This window comes from Python bivittatus, unplaced genomic scaffold (genome assembly GCF_059951505.1).
Source record: "Python bivittatus isolate LINGU-HERP-01145 unplaced genomic scaffold, Pbiv_v1 ctg000310_np1212, whole genome shotgun sequence".
In the NCBI taxonomy this organism is placed as follows: Eukaryota; Metazoa; Chordata; class Lepidosauria; order Squamata; family Pythonidae; genus Python; species Python bivittatus.
Genome location: NW_028277054.1, coordinates 9063636 through 9085686, shown reverse-complemented (window position 1 = coordinate 9085686; position 22051 = coordinate 9063636). Strand labels below are relative to the sequence as shown.

General features: G+C 37.9%; 2 protein-coding genes across 6 annotated transcripts in view; both read left to right on the top strand.

Moving 5' to 3' along the window:
• The first annotated feature begins 414 nt into the window (after positions 1 to 414).
• Positions 415 to 2865, top strand: ATP5IF1 (ATP synthase inhibitory factor subunit 1). The gene is made up of 3 exons (XM_007434851.3): positions 415 to 574; positions 729 to 841; positions 2618 to 2865. Exons 1-3 carry the CDS (start codon positions 482 to 484, stop codon positions 2754 to 2756), a joined length of 345 nt encoding a protein of 114 aa, XP_007434913.2. The 5' UTR covers positions 415 to 481; the 3' UTR covers positions 2757 to 2865.
• A 2145-nt stretch (positions 2866 to 5010) lies between these two features.
• Positions 5011 to 22051, top strand: part of HNRNPR (heterogeneous nuclear ribonucleoprotein R) — a 37066-nt gene continuing 20025 nt past the window's right edge. For 3 of the 5 annotated variants that reach the window (XR_015796007.1, XR_015796008.1, XM_088140034.1), the window contains exons 1-7: positions 5032 to 5131; positions 11699 to 11867; positions 13885 to 14003; positions 14368 to 14475; positions 18077 to 18190; positions 18834 to 19010; positions 20608 to 20743. Coding sequence is in view for 3 of the 5 variants with exons in the window: in XM_088140034.1 (XP_087996160.1) it covers positions 5057 to 5131; positions 11699 to 11867; positions 13885 to 14003; positions 14368 to 14475; positions 18077 to 18190; positions 18834 to 19010; positions 20608 to 20743 (898 nt within the window). In the remaining 2 variants the exon portion in view is untranslated. Of the gene's footprint in view, positions 5132 to 11698; positions 11868 to 13884; positions 14004 to 14367; positions 14476 to 18076; positions 18191 to 18833; positions 19011 to 20607; positions 20744 to 22051 lie in introns of all 5 variants that reach the window. The other 2 variants (XM_088140035.1, XM_088140036.1) reach the window with 2 other exon arrangements.

Here is a 22051-nt window from a genome sequence, read left to right as displayed (position 1 = left end):
TCAGAAATAAATGCCAGGGAATTGCCCCGGATAAGCCAAGCGTAGGGGCAGATCCTTTTAGGTCTGGGCTCTCCATCGACAAACTTGCCTAGTGGAGTCCTTGGGGTTCTCTGAGCTTGGTCCTTTTCTTGCAAACGTTTCATTACCCGGCTAGGGAACATCTTCAGTGCTAAAATGGGATGGAGTTTGCTCTCTATTTATGTGCTGTGGCCTGCCTTGCCAGTAAGGGTGGGGGTTTTGTTTTGCTCCTCTGATAGTTCCCTGATTAGCATACGTTTACTTGCCTAGAGCAGCTTCCTGGGACGGCGGAAGTTCGGAATGTGAGCGACTCGCCTCTAGAGTTCCTGCGTGGCGCCGATTGGCCCAGGTTTTCCCTTCTCCTCCCCGATTGGCCTCCGCTTCACTTTGCCCCTCCTTTTCCTCTAGCAGCCAGGAAGGCTCTCCCACCCACCACCCACCCGCTTCCAAGGGCAGAGCTGAGATGGCTGCTGTCGGTGCGCTCTTCAGGTCTGGGCTGCGGGGCGCGATGGCTTTACCGCAGCAGCAGCGGGCCTGGAGCTCGGGCTCTGACCAGGTACCGTCGGCACCGGAGGCTCGGCTGCAGAGCCTTCGGTGCAGTAGGGCCCGTGGAGGGTCTCCGCTGACCGGGGGAGGCGGGCGGCTGTGAAGTGGTGCTGGAGGCAGGGACGGTGGCGTCTGATGCCTGCCTCCTTTTTTCCCTCCCTGAGCTGGGTGAGCTCGGCAAAGGTGCTGGAAAAGGCGGGGGAGGAGGCGGAACGATCCGCGAGGCTGGCGGCGCGTTTGGAAAGCGGGAAGCGGCTGCGGAGGAACGCTATTTCAAGTATGTTCTGTCCGAATGCGCACAGCCCACAGAGCGTTGAACCCGAGTTAGCGAGCAAGGTGCTCTACCCATGGAATGCCACGCCAGAACAAATAAATGAGATTAGGGTTGAACAGAGTAGCCTGGTTCACACATGCTGAAACAATGACTGGGGTCCCATTTTGTTTATTTATTTATTTTATTTTATTAAACTTATCCCCACCCATCTCCCCCCAATGGGGGACTCTGGGCGGCTTACAACATATTAAAACAATAAATAAATATACAGTTAAAGTATATTTAAAGTATTTAAATTTTACAGTATTTTATCCTAACCTATGGTATTGTGCAGATTTACCCATATTTTTGTGACAGATTTTAGATTTATGGCCTGCTTTTCCTTCAGAAGTTCAAGGTGGTATGTGTTGCATTTCCACTTCTGATTTTTCTTGGTGATAAGAATTGCGCGAGGGAGGCTGGGCTGAGAATGACTGGCCCAAACTCAACCAAGGAGCTTCTGTGGCTGATAGACTTGAAGCTGGGTCTCCCTGTTGCCAGTCCAACCCTTTCTCCATTACTGCATTTCCCCCTCATGCTGCATGAGAGTCTCATATAAATATCTTGGGTGACTAGGCAAGTTGAGAGGTGCTGGGCCCAAAGTCAAGTCAGGTCTTGCTTCAGTAATGGTGATATGCAGATGCAGATGTGTTCTTTTGGCCATCAAGTGGGCTGAATTAATGCTGTAATAGCAAAGACAGAGCATGCAAACTACTTCCATGTTGTTGTCAAGTTATATAGATGCATCCATGTAGCCACCTGATAATTCATCTCAAGGGGATACTTTATTTCGGAGCCAATCAATATCTTCCAGTCAACCCTATCTCACAGAGTTATTATGATAAAATTGGGATTGGGGGAGATATATAGACTGTCTTCACCTTTTGGGAGAAAAAAATAGAATATTGCTATAATTACTAAATAATACCAAAACTCACAGACTTCACTTGTTCTGAATCTGGTTTCTGCTATAAACTCATTAAAAAGTTGTAGGCATCTCATTCCAAGTACCTATTTGTAATATGGGAGATAATGCCAACTTATTTATATGGATTTATTTTAAGGATGAAACCTAGAGAATGCATGTGAACTGCTTTAAACACCTGAAAGTATTATGTAAAAGTTGACTATTTAATGGAAGATCTAAAGAGAAGTAACTATTAGCTATTCACTGATAACTTTCTCTCCACACTTCCTGTTTGTTTCTACCCTGCTCCTTCAGAGGACAACATAACTGGCACCCCATACAAATTTATGGTGTTCTTGTATAGACTTGGAGGTCTCCTTGTGCTCTTACTACTGCGTTTCATGCCCATCTGGCCAAATATTCCTCCAGCTAAATCCTTGAATGCTTGATATGCTGAAAAAGCAATTCAATACTTAAGGCAGAATATTTCATGGAATTTTGTACTCCAAACTTTTGAATCAAAATGTTTTGCACAAACAAATTGTGAGGAATAGGGGAAATGAGTCTTGAGTTTGTAGGAGGAAAAGTGTAATATTCAATGACAAATAATTTAAATCAAATCGTTAGCTTTCTAAATGAGCCAGGCTATCTTTATATTAATGTAATTGCTGATTAGTAATGGGATAAGCTGTGAGCTAGATAGTCATTAGTAGGTGTCATAAGAATTGCATTCTGAGGTGAAGAATTGTACCGTTATTTTTCATGACATCTTTAGCTGAGATTTGAATGAATGACAATAATCTGATATATTAATTATCCTCATACTTTTGCAGGGAGAAAGAGAGAGAGCAGTTGGCAAATCTGAAAAGATATCATGAAGAGGAAATAAGTCACCATAAGAAAGAAATAGAGCGTCTGCAGAAAGAAATTGAACGTCATAAGTCCAAGATCAAAAAGCTTGATGATGATTAAGTAGCTGTTGTTACTGATGTGGTGGGTATCTGGCATTGTTTTGAAAATGGTGCCTGTGAATACTCAGGATTTTGTTCTTACCATAGTGTGAAATAAATAATTCACTCTATCTTCATAGTCAGTGTCTTCTCTAGAAAATATTCAGTACTTATCATGTGGTAATAATTATGGGTAGGTATTTCTTGAATCATGATTTTTGGAAGGAGGAAATATATGATAAAAGTTTGCCAGCTACATTTCAAAAGATAAGGGCCACTATTTTTCCTTATAGTTTGAATTTGAACTCTTGCACATTGTCCTCTCCCCAAGGATGGAAAATTCCATTCACCCAGAGAGGTATGAGGGGATTGTGATTGCATAAGAATAAAACTTTTTTTCTGGTTCTGTAGGAATTTCCTAGAGGACTAGGGAATGATGTAATCTAACAGAAATGGCAAACGGTTTAGCAATTTGATATAATGAATTTTAATACTAGGCTAGTTCATGTACAAAGTAAAGTTTTAAAAGAACAATTTATTCTTGGATGTGTAAAGTTTTGTATTCTGTTCTGATAAAAATGTTTAACAATATTTAAACATTCTGGAAAGGGCTAAAGACCTGGCTCTGCCAGCTTGCATGGGGCAATGGGAGCTCTGGTTGATCCTGTGGGCGGCTAATGCCCTGATGATGCTCCCTGAGCTACACGCCAATTCCACCAATTCTTGGAATCTATTATTTAAGACTTCTTTTATATTGTATTTTAATTGATTTTATCCTTTCTGTAAACTGCCCAGAGTCGCTTTTTAATGAGATGGGCGGTGGCAAATTTGATAAATAAAACAAAACAATAGAGGCACAATTAAGAGCAACTGATGCCTAGCTAACTACAGAGAGGCAGTATCCTCACATTCACAAATCAGAATTCTAAGAGTGACTTCTGAGCACGTCTAACTATCATTGGTGTTGAATTCTTCACAATCAAGGACAGTGTGTCAGTTCTAGAGGCAAAGTGATCTTGCACATTACAGTAACTTACTTATGTAGGTGGAAATAGCAATCACTTATTGGGGCAGAATAGCTTTCAAGTGCTACTAGCAGTAATACTTGGTTTATCAACTCAGAGTTTAAGAAATGAAAAAGATCTGTCCTTCATATAGTGTGAATCCAAAGAAAGGAAAAGTGATTCTAAGAATATCTTATATTTTAAAGCCAAAAATCTATAAAAATAATAATCCATAATGCAGGATACAGATGGATTTATTGTTTATTTTACAGATAAAACCAAGTTAAAAAAAACAGTGATTCTATCAAAAATTGATCAGAAACACTACCTATTATAATATCTTAATATAATAAATAAAAATATAAATCCAATCTGTCCTTAGGAACCTATGAACACAGCATTGTTAAGAAAAAACAGCAACAGCATCACAAATCTCATTGTATTATTAGACTTTTTTTTATCCCACCCTATACACACACACACACACACACACACACACACACACACACACAGAATCCAGTATATATGACTCAAACCAGTAAACATATTTAATACCTGTGCCTCATATTTCCCCACAATAACCCTGTAAGGTGGATTGGGCTGAGAAATAATGACCAAAGTCCCCCAGCCGGTTTTCATACCTAAAGGAGGCCTAGAACTCACAATCTCCTGGTTTCTAGGCCAGCAGCTTCACCACTACACCAAACTGGCTCTCTTTTCCAGTGGGGCTTACTTCCTAGTAAATGTATTTAGAATTGCAGGTTCAATGTCAACGTTTTTCTGGAACAGAAATGCTGAATCCATCTATTGAGAGGCTATTACCTTACCTGCACAAAACGATAATAGAAGTCACCCGTTTTTATTATGTCATCTCCGCAAATAGAAGACTAGCTTGTCACGAACTCTTCCAGTCTAGTTTTGTCCATGAGATGCTAGCTTTCTTCCATGCGAGGTTTTTGGTAGCCAGTTAAGGCTGAAGTGGTTAAAACCCAGGCACCTCAGTGCGGTGTGGACTCAGCCATCCTTAGAGCGGGACAGTGACAGGAAACAAACCTCTATTTTAAAAGGGATCCCAGCTTTTTCGTTCCTTCTCTCCGTTTCGACCTTACCGGCGCGCCATTTGCCGTTCAGCGGATTGGCCAGAAGGCGCCCTCGGTGCGATTGGCTAGAAAAATCACCGTCGGACCCAGCCTCCCGGCGCGGATAGGAGATCCGGTCTGTCCTTCTGAAACAGTGCTTTCCGATTGGTCCGCCGAGCTCAGTCCCTGGAAACAGTTCCGGGAAACCCCTCGCGTTGCCGGGATCGCTCTCGCCGTCCATGAGGGGAGGGAAGAGGAGGAGCGCGCGCCATTTGCAGCCGCTGCTCCAGCCGCGCCGCGCAGGTCCCGCTCCGGTGAGTCTTGCCAAGGACGCGCCCGGCCGAGCAAACCGGGCGGCGGCTGGAGGAGGAGGCGGTGGCAGCGGCGGCAGCCGCGCGTGTGTCTTGCGTCGGGGGGGGTGGGCGTGGAAGCGGCCGGCAGGGCGAGGCCCAGGCGGCGCTGCGGCGGCGCTCAAGGCGCCTTTTGTGGCCGCGTCGCGCCTGCGGATGTGCTTGGGCGAGGAAGGCCCCGCGCCCGCCTGGGGCGGCGGGGTGGGCCTGGTTGCGGGCAGAGGGGCGCCTCCTGCCCCACTTTCGCCGGAGGCCGCTCGGGAGGCCGCTGAGGGGCGGCTTGGCCACCGCGCTGGGGGCCTTCGCCGCGACCGGGGAGCGAAGGAGAATGAGCCGCCTGAGCGGCCGACTTCTTCCCGCCTGGGCCTCGTCCTGCTTGCGAGCCCCAGCTCGATCGGAGGGGGCGACTCCTCCCCAGCGGGCACCACGTTTTCGGCGTCGCTTCTGGCGGGGCCGCTTGTTTGCCGCCGGGAAACGATCTCAGCTTTTTGCCCCTCCTCCTTCCGCGGTGCAAGGCCAGGTTTAGAATTGCCGCCCGAAGGCTGCAGTTATCGGATTGCTTTCCTAGGAGTAAGCCCAGTGGAAGTCAGCGGGCTAAATCGTAAATAAACACGCGAGGGATGGACGGGTATGATTGCAAGCCTAGGCACCCTGACGTGGAGGAAAGGTGCGTTGAGATCGGTGGGCTCGCTGGTAGGTAAATCTGCGTGGATGCGTGCTTATTTAGGACGACGTGAGCTTTACTTTCCAGCAAACATACAAAAATCACAGCTGCTGCAACATGCTCTTTCCTGTCGGAATCTCTGATTCATCTTTCAGTTTTAAAAGACTGTGGGATATATTTTCCAGTTTACTTTTCTACACACCCACCTCTGGTAATGAATAATCTAAAATATATCAGTGATTTTTCATGCTGTCAAATTGAGTATGGACAGAATGGTGAATTGGTGATGATAATTCTGGTTCTTGAGTAAACTATGGGGCTGTTGACAGTTTTGCTACTTTAAAAAAATAATGGAGACCTAGTGCTTCTCATTGGAACAGTACTGTACTCTTTAGCATGAATTCTCTGGGTTAGTTAAGTTTCTTCTATATGTAATATGGTAGTATTGTGTTACACTGAGAAGTATTGGATGAGTTGTAGTTCTAAGTTTATATTCCTGTTTCACCCATGTAGCGGTAGTGTAGAGTTTGTAGGTGATACCGTATAATGCTTTGAAGGCTGTAATATTTGTAGAAAATAAGATTACTTCTCAGTAAATGGTTTGATGACAGTTTCGATACTTTTCCTGTATGATCCTGCCATTTGTAAGTAGAGAACAATGACATCATTTTTGAAATTTTTATTAATAACTTGTAGGTGAAATTTTAACACACTCTGTGCAAATCTTGAATTATGCAGTATTGTTTTGGTTTCTCAACTTTCCATTTGGGAAACTTGCTGAATAACTTTCTGCTGCTAAAATACTCCATACATATTTTGGCAGTATAGCTGATGTTTCTGCAGTTAATAGCATAGTGTCATACGCATCTTCTCATTTGGAAATTTTATGTGTGTTGGCAAAGCTGCAGTGATTCCACTTTTAATTTAATTTCCCTCATAACTTTCTCACATTTTATTGTCTTATGTGCGTAAATTAAGTTGGGATTTTTAAAATTTGAATTCATTGATTGCTGTTTTGCATTCTGTTGACAAAATAAGGACTTGTGGTATGCTTGCATCTTCATTGAATTTAACATGGTTTATTAAATATTGGGATAATTTAATGTAGTAAGGTTTTTGCTAACTTTTAAAAAATAAACTTTGTGTTACTTTGGTTGTCTTAGGACATACATTCATTTTTTAAATCTTAGTCAAGCCATGTCAAGAAGCAGTTGAGCTAGATAGGGTAACAATTAGGATTTTAGTGTAGATAACTGAGAATAAGTCTTTTTTTAATGTATTGGGCTTTTGAATAGATACGTTTAGGATTGGGCTGTAAATGTGATCTTACACTAATGCAATCAGAATCCCTGTTCTTACAACAGGGCAAGCAAGCTAGCAATCTGGCTGCACTTGTATAACTGAAATAATGTGGCTGAAGCATCAAAGTTTTAGGAGGGGCTACCATTCTTCATGTAACAGTTGAGAGGAATGTATAAAGTACACAAGACATTCTTTAATAATATACTGTAAAGGTGGCCTCTCAAAGCAGAGTTCACCTTGTATGCACCTCTCTCTTTGCTGCCAGTTTTGTAGGATGTAGTAGCACATAGATTTTGCTGAGGGATTGTAATAGGTACAAATGCAAAAACAGAAGTGATGACTAGAATGACAACTAGACAGTCTGGAGGATAGGATACTGATTAGTTTGCACAGGTGAAAGGAGAAATGTAGCATTTGGTATTTTAAATGAAGCATGGGTAAGAGCACGATTGAGCTGGACCATTATTAATGATTGCCACTACCTCTGCTATTCTCAGGTTTCTTTGATGTCCTGGTTATGTCTGTCATTTCTGACGTTGCACTGTACTCTTTAAGTACTCTGTCAAGTCTGGCACAAAGTGCAAAGATTAAGTTTAGAACTTGGGTGAGAGGCAAAGCACTGCCTATCAAGTGCAATGAAGGAAAAGTCAGAGACAAGACCCTGCATCTTGCCTAGTTTCCAGACTTGGGGAGAAACTAGATCAGCATCTAGCTACCTGTCTTGGGTGTTGCCAAAGCATAATGTAAAGTCAAGAGTTTAGGGAGAAGGGACAGGTATGATAACAGAAAGTCATGTGAGGATCAGGCTGATAGCAACTGCTGTAGTTGGTGCAAGCCCTGCTCTTCCATAGCAGAAGGCTGAAAGAACTAGTGTAGCTTCTCCAGCTTCTGTAGATTTTAGTTTAATTAGATTATTTAATTCTGATGGGTTAATATATTGCACTAATCAATATTTTTTTTAGTATTGGTATAGCTTGTTGTATAAACTCAGCTACAGTGGCTTATGAACCATGATTATGATTTAGCATAGCATGTGGACTTAGTTGTAGTGTATTTGATGTGGATTAGTGCAGGGTCACACAAATTTGGGGGGGTTCAAGAGGTTTACTTGAAGTGACATACTTCAAGTCACTTACTTTAAGTGACATACTACAGGCCAACTCCAAAAGTATGGCCTGAGACAAAGACAAAAATTAAACTTGATTTCCCTACATTTACATTTCTTTAAAATTAAATAGAATTAATTATTCCTCTGCGATCACTGGGGCTGCATGAGGTTTCAGTTTGTCCATCTCTCTTACAGCAATGTATCAATGAGGTCCTGTTACAATAGATAAGTAATCTGGGCAATTTTTATGAAAACATAGTACTGAAATTTAAATATTTGAAGAAAACTCTTAGTTATCTCATTGTACTTAAACACAAATTGTATTTTTTAATATGATCTGGTTTCTATTTGTAAGCCAAAATGATAAAGACTTCCTACATACAGAGAGCACTAAAATTCTGTGTGAAACTGATAATTCAGTGACCCTTAGATCCTTGGCACCTTATGTCACCATAAGGGCCAGTGTACTGTGTGGTTAAGATGGCGGACTAATAGTGGGGAGACCCAGGTTCTAGTCCACCTCAGCCACAGAAGCTAACTGGGTGACTTTGGGCCAGTCACTCTCTCACCCCAACATACCTCACAGAATTGTTGTGGGGAGAAATGGCGGAAAGGACTGTATGCATTGTCCGGAGCTTCTACTACAAAAAGTGAGGTATAAATTTAATAATGTTTTGCATATCTCATAGTCATAGTGTACATTTGTTAGAGACCATTCATGAGTGTTGCTTATTGCTGATATTTTATGCAACTTTGTTTAGATATTTGTTTTCCCTATTTAAAAAGAATCATGTAATAAGAAACATTTACATGAAGGAGACTTTTTTCTGAAATTTAAGTAATATTTATGTGGTACGTAGGCTCTTGCCTTCCTGTTTCTATAGAGAAACCAGTGGGATCTTGAATTATTTCCTGGTAAACCTGTATTCATATTGTAACTGTTCATATCAGTAAAAACTTCGTAGGCTTATTTGAATACAGAATCTTCTAAATTTGTTTTTTCACTGAGGAAGAGTAATATGAATTGAGTGCATGGATAGCCTTTTGAATGTGGTACTTATTAGATGGGAAAAACTACCACTTCTGTCATAATGGTAGTTCACATCTAGACAGCACCTGTGTGATGAAGATTGTTTTAGAATAAGAAATTTGTCTTTTTTTTTTTTGGTACTCCATATATTTTTTCCAGAGATTACCCTTATTTTGGTAGCATTGCCATTTTGTTGTGGAAGAGGCCACCTTTCTGTCATTAGAACAACACAAACATCTAGAAGAAATGTGTGTTCTTTAAGTTGATCAAATTCATATCAATCTTTGTTGGGTAATAGTCTTGTTATCTCTATAAAACTATTTATTTTTTGTTCGTTTTGAATTACATTCCTCGTCCTGTGTTCCTCATACAAGGTATGTGAAGCGATACAGAAGTTGTAATTACTTATAAAATGAATATGTTGAAAAACCAGATTAATTCTATCAAAAGGTTTGGAAAAGGTGTTAAGAGAATAGTATGATGAGAGGGCACAGTGCTACTGGATAGAAGTTTGCACAAAACAGAAAATATGTTCCATTTATGGGACAAATACATTGTGACATGGAAGTCAAGAGACATTCCTGAATAGGATGTGTCCAGCCAAGCTGAAAAGTGGATTATTTTTTTATTCTGTGTTTTAGCCAAGAAAAAATCCAGAGGTGGATGAGGCAAATAGGGCAAAGCTTCTCTTCCCTCGTTCCCCTTCTCTCTGAGTAGCTGCCATTGGGCTTCAATTCAAGCACAGCCTGTCTACCTTGCCTTCTCCCCAACTTTCTTCCCCCATAGCTGCTGTTGATGGCCTTGCTTTTTCGCCACTATGGGAGACCTCACACCTCTGTTGTCTCTTGGGTGCCCAGACAGTATGTACAGGGAATACTTTGTATATCCCTATTACTGTGCTGTTAGATAATACATGAAATAATCTTAATTATTTGTGAGAAATTGAATCTTTGTTTTTCACTGTGTCTGATATCCCCAAACTGATGGGATACAAATGTTATCTTAGGAGGTGATGGGGATTGCATTCCAACACATCTGGAAAGCATCATGTTGGGAACGCTGGTGTATAAGCTTCACTCCAGTGCAGTTTTCTTATTGATTTAAAATACACTGATTTTAGGAGACATGAAGTATAAAAATTGGGGCTGTGATTAAAAACTTAGTGCTGCAGCTTGAAAGAAATGTAAAAATTCAATATAGAAATGGGACATTTTGCAACAATAGTAGAAATTAAAGGTATTTAAAATGTTCACAGTAGAATAGTTTAGTGATATCTGGAACCAAAATTCATATTGTACTACAAATTCTGCAGTTTTATGATCACAGCTTACTAAACAGTTTCTTGATATTGATATAGTGGTTGTTTTAAAGCGAGCTGGAGTATGGGTTAATTTTTTTTATTTTGTCTTGCTTCTAATACTTTAATTATAATGAATGCTTTTGCTTGGAGGGTTGAATTTAAGTTGCATCAAGTATATGAACAGGTAGTTTTAGTATTCATAATTTATCCTTTTCTATATGTCTTAAACTGAATTGAATGTTTTAGTAAATTCAAGGTGGTTTACCTTTCTGCTAATATCGCACAGTCAAACTTTATCTTTAGCAGGGTTTATATTGCCTTTCTGTTGTGGCTGAATAACAAGCCCCAGTTCGATCCCATCAAATAGAAGGAATTAGAAAAATCCCACAAAAATCATTTGAAAAGATAGTTTTTTTAATTCATATTTTGCCATCATTTTATTGACTTTTGCATCAAATCTTTCTTACTGATAAGAAAAATTGAAGGTGCAGCCTTTCCTTTAAACTCTGATATCTGGAATAACGTGTTGTATGACGTGCAGAGTTTAATACAAGTTCATCTTGTTGGTATGTGATGTGCAATTTGTTTATTGACTGTTCCACTTGTGCAAAACTTAATGTGGCATATTTTTTTAAAAAAAAAAAGTTCTGGAAATCAGTGTGTGTTGAAGCAGTATGGTGTCTCTTATGTAACAAAACATTTGTTTTGAACATGGAAGTAAGCCAGAAAAATATGGGAAAGATTGAAAGCAAGTATTGACATTTGTATATTGTAGGCCTTTGTACTGAATACATTGATCAAAAATCTCTGAGTCCAAGGGAATAATGGCAGATATTTGTGCATTCCAGTATCCTTCCCCACTTATGATAACATAAATTACACAAAAATAAAAGCTAGATTTTTTGTACATGAAGCACTTAAAATTGTTCATCCTTCCATGTACATGTTCCACAGTATTTCAGGACTGTACTTTCTCTTGAAATTAGGTGAGCTGTACTCTAAAGGCTTTGAATATAGATTTAATGCAAGTCACTAGCAGTATGTTTACAATTAGTTTAGATAAATGCATTGTCCTGCAAATTAGTTATTTCTGGCTTTATGTAATATAGCTCCTGAATTTTTTCCAGCAGCATAATAAAATGGCTAATCAGGTGAATGGTAATGCGGTACAGTTAAAAGAAGAGGAAGAACCAATGGATACTTCCAGTGTTACTCACACAGAACACTACAAGACACTGATAGAGGCAGGCCTCCCACAGAAGGTGGCAGAAAGACTTGATGAAATATTTCAGACAGGTATAATATGCATTTCTTGTTTCTGATTGGTTATAAAAGTGAAGGCAAACAATTTCAAATTTTTTAGGCTTTAAAGATGAAAAACTGCTGTATTTTGCACTGTGTAGCTTTGAATGTACTGCTGCTTTCACTTTGAGGTTGAATATGTTGACAGTACCTTAGGTCTTTAGGACACTAACTGTTTCATAGACTCTCCCGAATAAAAGTGGACATTGCAGCCTACTGAACTGTAATTTTTTCAATATTATCATCATTTGCTTCTACTTTGCTGCCATCACCAATTTATGGTGCTTAGGCTAAACACCATATTTCAGTAGGTGGCTTATGGAGGGGAAGTAGCTTGCTTGGCTTGCTTTGGGGCTACCTTTGAACTTCTAGTCTGTATGTGAATTCCATGTTTGTCTATATCCTAGCGGATAGCTTAACCTATTTAAGTCATTATTATACTGATGTATTTAGTTTTATGATAATTGATTGAATTATATTTATCTCGCTTGGAGCAAGTGGCTTCTTGTGTATTTTAAAGAGAGAGAACACAAAGAACTTTAGGACGCACGTACTTTTTTTGCTGTGAAAAGAGATGATTTCTCTTCCTCTTTAGTTTGCGTGTGGTGAATATATTTAGATAAGTAAATAGAACTGTTTCATTCCCTTACCTCAGATATTTCAGAGAGAAGATTTAATTTATCTTTTTTTTTTCTAAAACCCTAAAAACATTTTGCAAGCTTAAGGTAGTTCAAAACAATACCATGTCTGTCTATTATGACGGTATTTTGACTCATGTGGCTAATCTGTCTTGAATGACAGTCCCAATGAGTGTCTGATAGGTAGTATTATTTCCTTAGAGAGGTACTTCTCTAGGGCTGAACTAGGATGATGCTCACATACTGGCTTGAGTATAGTTGTTTGAAAAAGGAATGTAAGGATATAAAAATGTGTTGCACTTTGGTTGTGTCATGAGAAGCCTGATATTTGCCTAAACATTAAAATGCATTCATATTAAAATTTTACTGCCCGGCTTCAAAATATTTGTAGAGATGTATCTTCACGTGTAAAATTTAAAACATTAACCCACTTGGGTCTGTTAATGCATACTTGGATACTTCTCATTTCATACCTAAATGACCTAAAAGTCATTTCATGTCTTTTAATCATCTCAGTTTTGTCCATGGATAAATGTTGCAGGGGCCTTCCACCATGCAGGATCAATTCTGAAATGCAATCTCAGGGCACTGCTGCTATTTTTTGTGATTTAGAGTAAGGTGTTTCAGTGTTAAAAACTTTAAATATTAAAACACATACATTATATTTCTTGAAAGTCAGTACCAATATCTGACATCTCACCATTTAAATGCAAGTTTAATGGAACTTGCAGTGCTCTACATTTTTCATAATATCTGCTTCTAAGTTTAGATATAGAGGAGAAACTGCATCCAAAGCTTTCAGTATATGTGTATCAGAGCTGGTCCTACTGTATGTGGGTCTGTACCTGTAAGCTTAAAATTAAGGTATTGGAAGTGCATAACAGGGCTCGAAATAATGTAACTGGCTGGAAAGTTATGGCAAAACAGTATTTAAAGTTAAGCAAAAATATTAATTGTAATATCTACTTTTTATAGACATGGGGAAAAGTAATATTTTCTGATGGAAAGTGGGAAGTTGGCTTTATAAATTATTCCAGTAACTGGTTCAGCACATTGTGGTTAGGTGATAGAACTGTCCTTATCTATGGCTTGCAATGGTTCCATTCTAAAGAAAAAAAAATCTTAAAGCTCTGAAAGCAGATTTTTTAGAAATCTGAGCCAGAGCCTGTTATTTCAAACCCTGATATGTGATGTTCTTTTATGTACAAAGTATTCCTAAATTTCTGGGGAAAAAACCTTTTAATTTGTAGTAGGTAGTATGACATAGTTATATTATTTTGATTTTAGCAAAGCACAGTAGGGTTTTAAAACTAATTTGCCTTCATATAGTTAAATAGGAATCTGTAACGTTTTTCTATTTTTAATTTTTTTAGGATTGGTATCTTATGTTGATCTTGATGAGAGAGCAATAGATGCTCTCAGGGAATTTAACGAAGAAGGCGCCCTCTCTGTATTACAGCAGTTTAAGGAAAGTGACCTGTCGCATGTACAGGTAAGGTAAGAGCTCCTGTGCTGTGAACAAATAGGTCCACAATGTGGTATTTATAACTTGAGTGTAACAAATATGAACAAACATGACTGAATCTAGATTTGGATTTTTTTTCACAGCAAGACTGTTTCCTCTCAAATATTAAATGTAAAGTGTAGCATTGCATGTGAGTATTAGTGTCTCAAATTAGCCTGATGTACTGATTATTGAAGTGCTGGTTTGTTTTAATATTAACATATCAAGTGATGTTATTCAGGATACTGGTTGGTTCTCTCAGGATGTAGCTAGGTGTTATTCAAGCTTCAGTGGCTTCAGATTATTTTGTTAATGTCTTCTGCTTCACTTCTTTCATTAATTATATCTACAGAACAAAAGTGCATTTTTATGTGGAGTTATGAAGACTTACAGACAGAGAGAGAAACAAGGAAACAAAGTACAGGAATCGACAAAGGGGCCAGACGAAGCAAAAATTAAGGTAATATATGTACAAATGTTAATAGAGGAAAAAAAAGAGCTATGGAATTTATCCTGGAGTAAAGAACTATATCCCAAAAGGAATTTTTCCATCTGTTCCTTTTAGGTAAACTGTTAATGTTACCAATGTAGATTGGAAAAAACATCTTAGGTAATCCATGATATAAGACAATGTTGCTTCCCAAAGTTGTGAGGTTTTATAGAAAAATCATTATATGTGCTGAGAAGAGTTGCCTGACTTGTTTTTTTTTCCAGTTTCTAACAGCTGTACATTGATTTAGCATAACGTATTTCGCTTTTTTCTATTACTTGCACTATTTTAGCGCCTGATAATAAAGATTGGAAATCCCCTGTATCTTTTGAAAACAACTTTTCCGGTTTGAAAGGCATAACAAGACTATTTGCTATACTAATACTATTTACTTGACTATTGTTATTCTCCCTCCCGTAAGTAAGGGTTTTGTGCCTTCAATAAGGTGATATGATAGAAGTAATGTAGTTATGCTGTGAAGTTTCTACCTGCCATGGAGAAAAAACTGGCAAACTAAGTAGAAAATATTAAATACTGCAACTTGGAGGCACTGAGGGAGGGATAGCATCTGGCACCCCATAACTAATCTTGATACTGTTTAAAAGAATCAAATTCTATAGATACCATAGTGGACATAAAATTGGCCAAAGAATGTTAAAGAGAAGGACTTTGTTCACATTCAGCATTAATTCCTTTTACTTACCTGGCTTCCCTATCTTTAACTTTTTTGCTGTTGTATTCTTGCTAGCAGTATTCATAGTGGGAAAAGAAAGGAGGTGAAGTATTCTTATTGCCCATGAATCCCAGCAAAATATGATGGTGATCTTGCAGCATGTTAGAAACTCTTCAGTGGCATGTGTATTATAAAGAGGAAATTAATGAAAACAGGGTATTTACAGGCACAATAACAGAGTTCATAAATGTAGTATGTTAATTATATGTTTACCCACATTTCCTGGAGTATTTACACTGTAACAGGCCTCTACTATTTTTACTTATTTATTTTTCCTTTATTTTATAATAACAACAAAAAAGACAAAAACAAAAAGGAACAAAACACAGAGATACATACATTATAAAAAATAATAATTACATAACAAGTGCTTAAAAAATAAGTAGAAAAAATACAACAGGAAAAATAATTTAAAAAAGAAAATATAAAGTATATAAACAGTTACAATTCTATATTTAATGCATGTTGTATGTGAGTGTATGTCTGTGTGTATGTATGTATGGGTATATATACACGCACATACACACACACATATATTTATATCTAATACAGTTATATAACTATTGTGCTTTTCCTAACCTACTATATTTTGTATAAATGAGTCCCATATTTCATTATACTTATCCATACAAAGTCTATGTCTATAGGCAATCTGCTCATAGGTGGCAAGTATAACCAGGTTTTCAATCCATTGAGTGAATGGGGCCATATATTTATCTTTCCAGTGTTGTAGTGTCAGTTTTTTAGCCATAGTAAGGGCATGGAGAATCCGTTTACATTGTCCAGTTGTCAAATTCCATGTACTAGGTATGTAATTCAAGAGAATATTATCCTCTGAAAATTTTAGTTTTTTCACAGTCACGTTTATATGGTCCATTACTTTCTCCCAAAACTTAAGAAGTATAGGAGATTGTAAAAACATATGTTTTAAAGAAGCATTATCCTTGTTACATCTCCAACAAAATGCTGTCTTAGTCCTTTTCGATAGTGATGTAGTCCAATAAATTCTAAATATTATTTTTTGTTGTATAAGTCATAGTTTAAGGTCCACTGATACTCTTGCTATAGATGTTAAGACACTTTCCCATTGTCTAGGTAATATAGAAACCTCTAATTCTTTATTCCACTCGTCTCTTAACATCCGCATCTCAAATTGATAACAAATATCTGTAAAAGCTAATAGTCTTTTTTTTAGTTTTAAAGGATTTAACAAGTTGTTCTAATATCTCAGGTGTCTCAGAAGCTGAAAATGCTGCTGGTCCAAACAATGTTATTAACAAATGTTGTAGCTGTAAATATTGCCATTGGTTTACATCCAATAGATGATATTTATCTCTTAACACAGGATATGTTAAAAATTCATCTTCATCATCTAATATTTGATCCGAAGTCAATATCCCCACTTCCATCTAATTTTTCCATATCACGATCTTTTTCCCAATTTTAATGTTGGGTTTCCACATAAACTCAATTTAGGATGCGAAAAAGGATAACATCTTTTTTTATTAGACATTCCATTCCATAGTTTTCTAACTGACATAATCCTTTCCAGAGATACTAGAGTTCTATTGTACTATATTTAGATCCTAATACTGTCCATCCAACCAAAGGTGCTATATATGTATATTCCAACATTGTCCAAATCAGAAAATTAATACCAATTGTTGGCTTCCAGTATTTAATACTTGACAATAGGTAGGCTTGACGATATAGCTCCAGATTTGGAAAACCGAATCCCCCCTCATTAATTGGTAATTGCATTTTTTGTAAAGATACTCTTGGAATGGAAGAATTCCATAAATTTTTTCTAAACAAATTTATTTTCTAAATAAATTTATTTTCTGAAAATATTGTCCAGATATAAAAACCAGAATTCCTCTCAGAATGTAAATTAATCTGGGAATAATTTTCATTTTGAGAGCATTTACCTTTCCCCAAAGGGTGAGGTTCAATAACTCCCATCTATCCATACCTGAAGAAACCTCTTTATATATTTTATTTATGTTGCATGTTACTGAGTTATATCTTTTGATATACACATACCTAAATATTTAAAGGATTCAGTACAAATACAGAATAGATATTACTTAAATGGATGGGTAACCAAATTTTCACCTACTGGCATCAATTCCAATTTGGACCAGTTAATAGAGTATCCTGCTATTTTACTAAAGGCATCTGTCATTTGCATCAACCCTGGGATAGTAGTATGAGGTTTAGAAATAAACAGCAGGATATCACCTGCAAATAAAACCAATTTGTGTTCAACTGAATTAAGTACTACTCCGTAAATCTCCCTATGTTGTCTAATAGCACAAGCCAAGGGCTCCACACAAATATTAAAAAGCAAAGGTGAAAGTGAACACCTTGAATAGATCCTCTACATAATGGGAAAGTAGCAGAAAAAAATACCATCAACCTTTACAAGCTCTACTATTTGGTCTGGAGTCCTTTAAACTTTTATCTTAAGCTAAGTCTCTCCTTGGTGAATTCTTGAAGGCATATTAGTTAAAAACCCACGGAATTTTTCATTAGTGCCAGCATTGTTGTTGCTGTGATGCGTTAAGTGTGGAAATCGTTCTAGAACTGATAGAACTAACTTTTGCCTCAGTCAACCAACTATATATGTTCTGCCAGATGGGTATAATGCCAGCAGTAGTAAAAAGAGGGGTTTTACGATCTTTAGTTGATATTCTACATTTCTCTTACGAGCTATTAAATTTTGCAAATGTGTTCTAGAATATGAAGCAGTGGAGTAAAATGTTCTATTGAAAGGGTTTTCTAGTATTGATGTTAATGCCACTTGCTCTCTAATTTTTTTTACTTTTAAAAATTCAGGCTTTGTTAGAAAGAACTAGTTATACTTTGGATGTAACCACAGGGCAGCGGAAATATGGTGGTCCACCTCCAGATACTGTCTACTCAGGTTCTCAGCCTGGCATTGGAACAGAGGTTTGTGTATGCAGTTTATATGTCTAAATAAGTTTATTCAGACCCTAATTATACTAAATGTATTTGTTAAGGATTATTATTTTATAAATTAAGTGACAAAGTAAATTAAGTTTAGCTTTATCAAAGATGGTTGTTACTAATGCTGATGGAAATTGCAAAGTAGTGTTTTCTACAGGAAAATGTGTAGGTGGATTATTGGATTGTAATAGCCTGCTTTTAACTGTAGTAATTATCAGAGTGATATACATGTAGTGATAGAAATGCTTTTGAAATCTGTTTTTCCTTTGTAAGACAGATGACTATCTCTTTTCGTAAACAGGTACTCAGGTTGTCACATGGTTCATGTTTATGACTGTTTTCAGTTACCTTTCTGTGCAAAGGCACAAAACTCATAATGACGACTGTACATCAATACCAGATCTATTGCATATGCCCCCTGAAAGCCCTGAGTACAGTTCCCAGAGCTCCACTAAATTATATTTAATGTGATAGGAGGAATAAATTAGTAAATACATGGAGAGAAAATCATATTAACTACCTCTAATTAACGTATATATGTTTCCAAGAAAGTTGCATGTTCTTGAACAAACTAAAAGCTAAAATGCCTTTTAGTTCTTGTTAATAAATATTAGTTTTCCTTCAGGTTTTTGTTGGAAAAATTCCTAGAGACTTGTATGAAGATGAATTGGTGCCACTCTTTGAAAAGGCAGGCCCCATTTGGGACTTGCGACTCATGATGGATCCTCTTTCTGGACAGAACAGAGGCTATGCTTTCATCACATTTTGTAGCAAAGATGCAGCACAAGAAGCTGTTAAGTTGGTGAGTGTTCTGTCATAAGATTAAATATGGTACAAATTAAGATAATTGGTATTCACGTCACAATTCAGAAATTGTTAGAGCAAGATGTAATGTACAGTCTCACTTTCTCCCTGTTTTTCTCAGTTAAATAGATCCTGCTTGGGTGTTTTTTGTGTTTATGTTTATAGGTAATGTTGGCTGCAATATCTAATAATATTCCTGTCAGATATAATCCTGATATTTGATATCACACCACTCTGTCACTGTGGGTTGAGTGGCTATAAATCTAATGAATAAATAGATGGATGGGTGGGACTATCAGGGTAAGGTTATCTTCCTTGTGCTTTCTTGTGAGCTCCTCAAAGAAATTTGGTTTGCAATTATTGAGGGCAGATTTAAACTATAGTATCCATTTAGGAAAGTAATTCTTGTCTTGCTTTGGGGCTTTGATTTCACTTAGTCCTAAACAGATCTGATAATATTATTGAATTTAACAATATAGTACTCTGCTGCCCATACACCATCAGCTGGATTGCTTTCTAATCCATATTAGAATGGGATTTTAGAAACAATTTAGAATGCAAGTGTGACTTTTAGATTCCGAACATCTTGAGCTAGAGTATGCAAAAGAGTATATCGTCTAGTATATAGGTAGTCCTTAACCTATGACCGTTCGTTCAGTGACTGTTGAACTTATGATGGCACTGAAGGAATGGTGGTTACGACCGGTCCTTGGGATTCCTGCCGCCCCAGCACCTCTGTAGTCATGTGCTTGCAATCTGGGTGCTTGGCAACTGGTTTGAACTTACAACGGGTTGCAACGCCCCACGTTCACATGATCGCCATTTGCAATCTTTCCTGCCAGCTTCCCCAGAAAGTCAATGGGGAAGCCGGCAGGGAAGGTCGCAAGTCGCTGGAGTAAGTCTCCCCCACCAGTGCACCCTCCCCGAGCCTTTCTGTGCTCGCATTGCGCCAGCCATTCGCTCACCCTTCCCAACCCGCGCCACACCATCATGCACCCCCTCGCACACACTCCGAACCATCGCACCCTCCCCAACCTTCGCGCGCACTCCCTTGCGCCCACCCCACCCCTCTTGCACTCCCGACCTGGTCCCAATTGCTGTCATAAGTCAAGGACTACCTGTATATTTTTATGGGCATGTACATGATTTCTGGAGGCCTTCCTCTTGGTGTCCCAAGTCTTTGAAGTTAAACAGGTAACTACAAGTGAGTAGGTCTTTTCAACTGTAAGATCCACACTGTTATCTTTCTAGTATGAAAATGTTTCTAGCTGAAACATTTCTTCTAGATATTTTAGATTCTTAAATGTTTGGTTGTACTACTTTTAATTATTGATACTATGTTGGGATAGCAGGTTAAATTTTTTTCTAGTGCTAGAGAGTGTATAAGGAAGAGCTGAGTTTGATCATGAATAGCAAAATATACTTTATTGGAAACCTGAATCTTAGTTTTGGGGATGCAAAAAATGCTATTGGTAGTAAATAATGAAATATCTAATATCTAAATATCTAATCAATATAGGCTACTAGAGTTTGGTAGCATCTGCATTTTAATAAACTGAAAGTTCATGGGAAATATTTAATTGTTATTCGTTCAGTGTGACAACTATGAAATCCGGCCTGGTAAACACCTTGGTGTGTGCATCTCGGTGGCAAATAATAGGCTATTTGTTGGATCAATTCCAAAAAATAAGACAAAGGAGAATATACTAGAAGAATTCAGCAAAGTCACAGGTAAGGAGGTGAGGGCATGTGCTTCTGTTGTAAAGAATGCATTTAATTTAATGTAATTTAATTTCTAAATTTAGAGGCCACCTGACTCCTTGATGACTCTGGGTGGCTTACAGATATGCCACCTTTTTAACATCTGTGGTAGAGTGCAACAACACAAAAATAATTTAGTAGATGATAAATATAATGAGAAGCCCCCCACAAACACCATCGTATCCCAAGACCTTTTTGAATGGGATGCCTATAGCAAATTAATAAAATAAATACTGTCTAAAAATAGCAGTAAAAATAATGAAATGCTAAATAAGCAGTACAGCCTTGATAAGCTTTCTTAAGGCAAAGAGTTTGGGGGAATAGGATAATTATGATGCTGAACTTAATTCCAGGTTATATGTAGGTTTTCATATGAAAGTTTCACTAGTTGTTTGGCAGAAGGTGAGTACTTTCATTTGATAATTTCCATTTTGGCATAATGGCAACAAAGTAAACTGGTCTTGCATTATTTATACCAAGAATAATAATAGTTAAAATAGAAGTGTGCACAAAACAGGAAACAGAGCAGCCCTGCTTGAAACATTCTGCTGAACAACCTTGGCTGCTTTATGTAGTTGGAGAAAAAACTGTGAAACAATTGAGTATTTTGTTTTTGCTTTAAAACAAAACTCTTGAAGCATATACATTTTCCCTAGCTTTGAATACTCAAAACAGCTTGGTTCAAGATTCATTTCAGTAACTGGAAGTCTTGAAACGATCACATTTTACTCTGAAAAACATGAAACGGTTTTTGAACTTGAGATGGTTTTCACACTTTTAATTTCAGACAGTTGTTTAGGGTAGATGGAAAAGGCAAAGACAACACCTACATTTTCCAAAGAATTGATACGTTGCACCAAAACTGCAAGCAGTTGCACTTTTCAGAGGTGGTCTACAAATAAATTTTGATGAGATGAATACCCTTGCATATTTCCTGTAGCAGAAGAACATGGGAAAATGGCTTAACATAGTATAGCAAAATCTAGCTAGGACTGAATCGGCAGCCCACCTGCAGCAGAATTCCTACCAATGTTTCCAAATAATATTTCCTTACTTTGAATTCCTGATATCTGCTAGGTAGTAGTGAAAGTGGTGAGTCTGTCTTTGCCACTTGCACAGAAATGACAGTCATGGTCTGATTTTTCCATCTCCATGCTAGGTCAGAAACTTTATCACTTTGCCAGAAGCAAATGCAGCATTACAAAAGTAAAAAGTGCAGGGTCTGAAGAATTTTCATTTATGCTACCCAAAATGTGTATTTTCACAGCGCATTAGTTA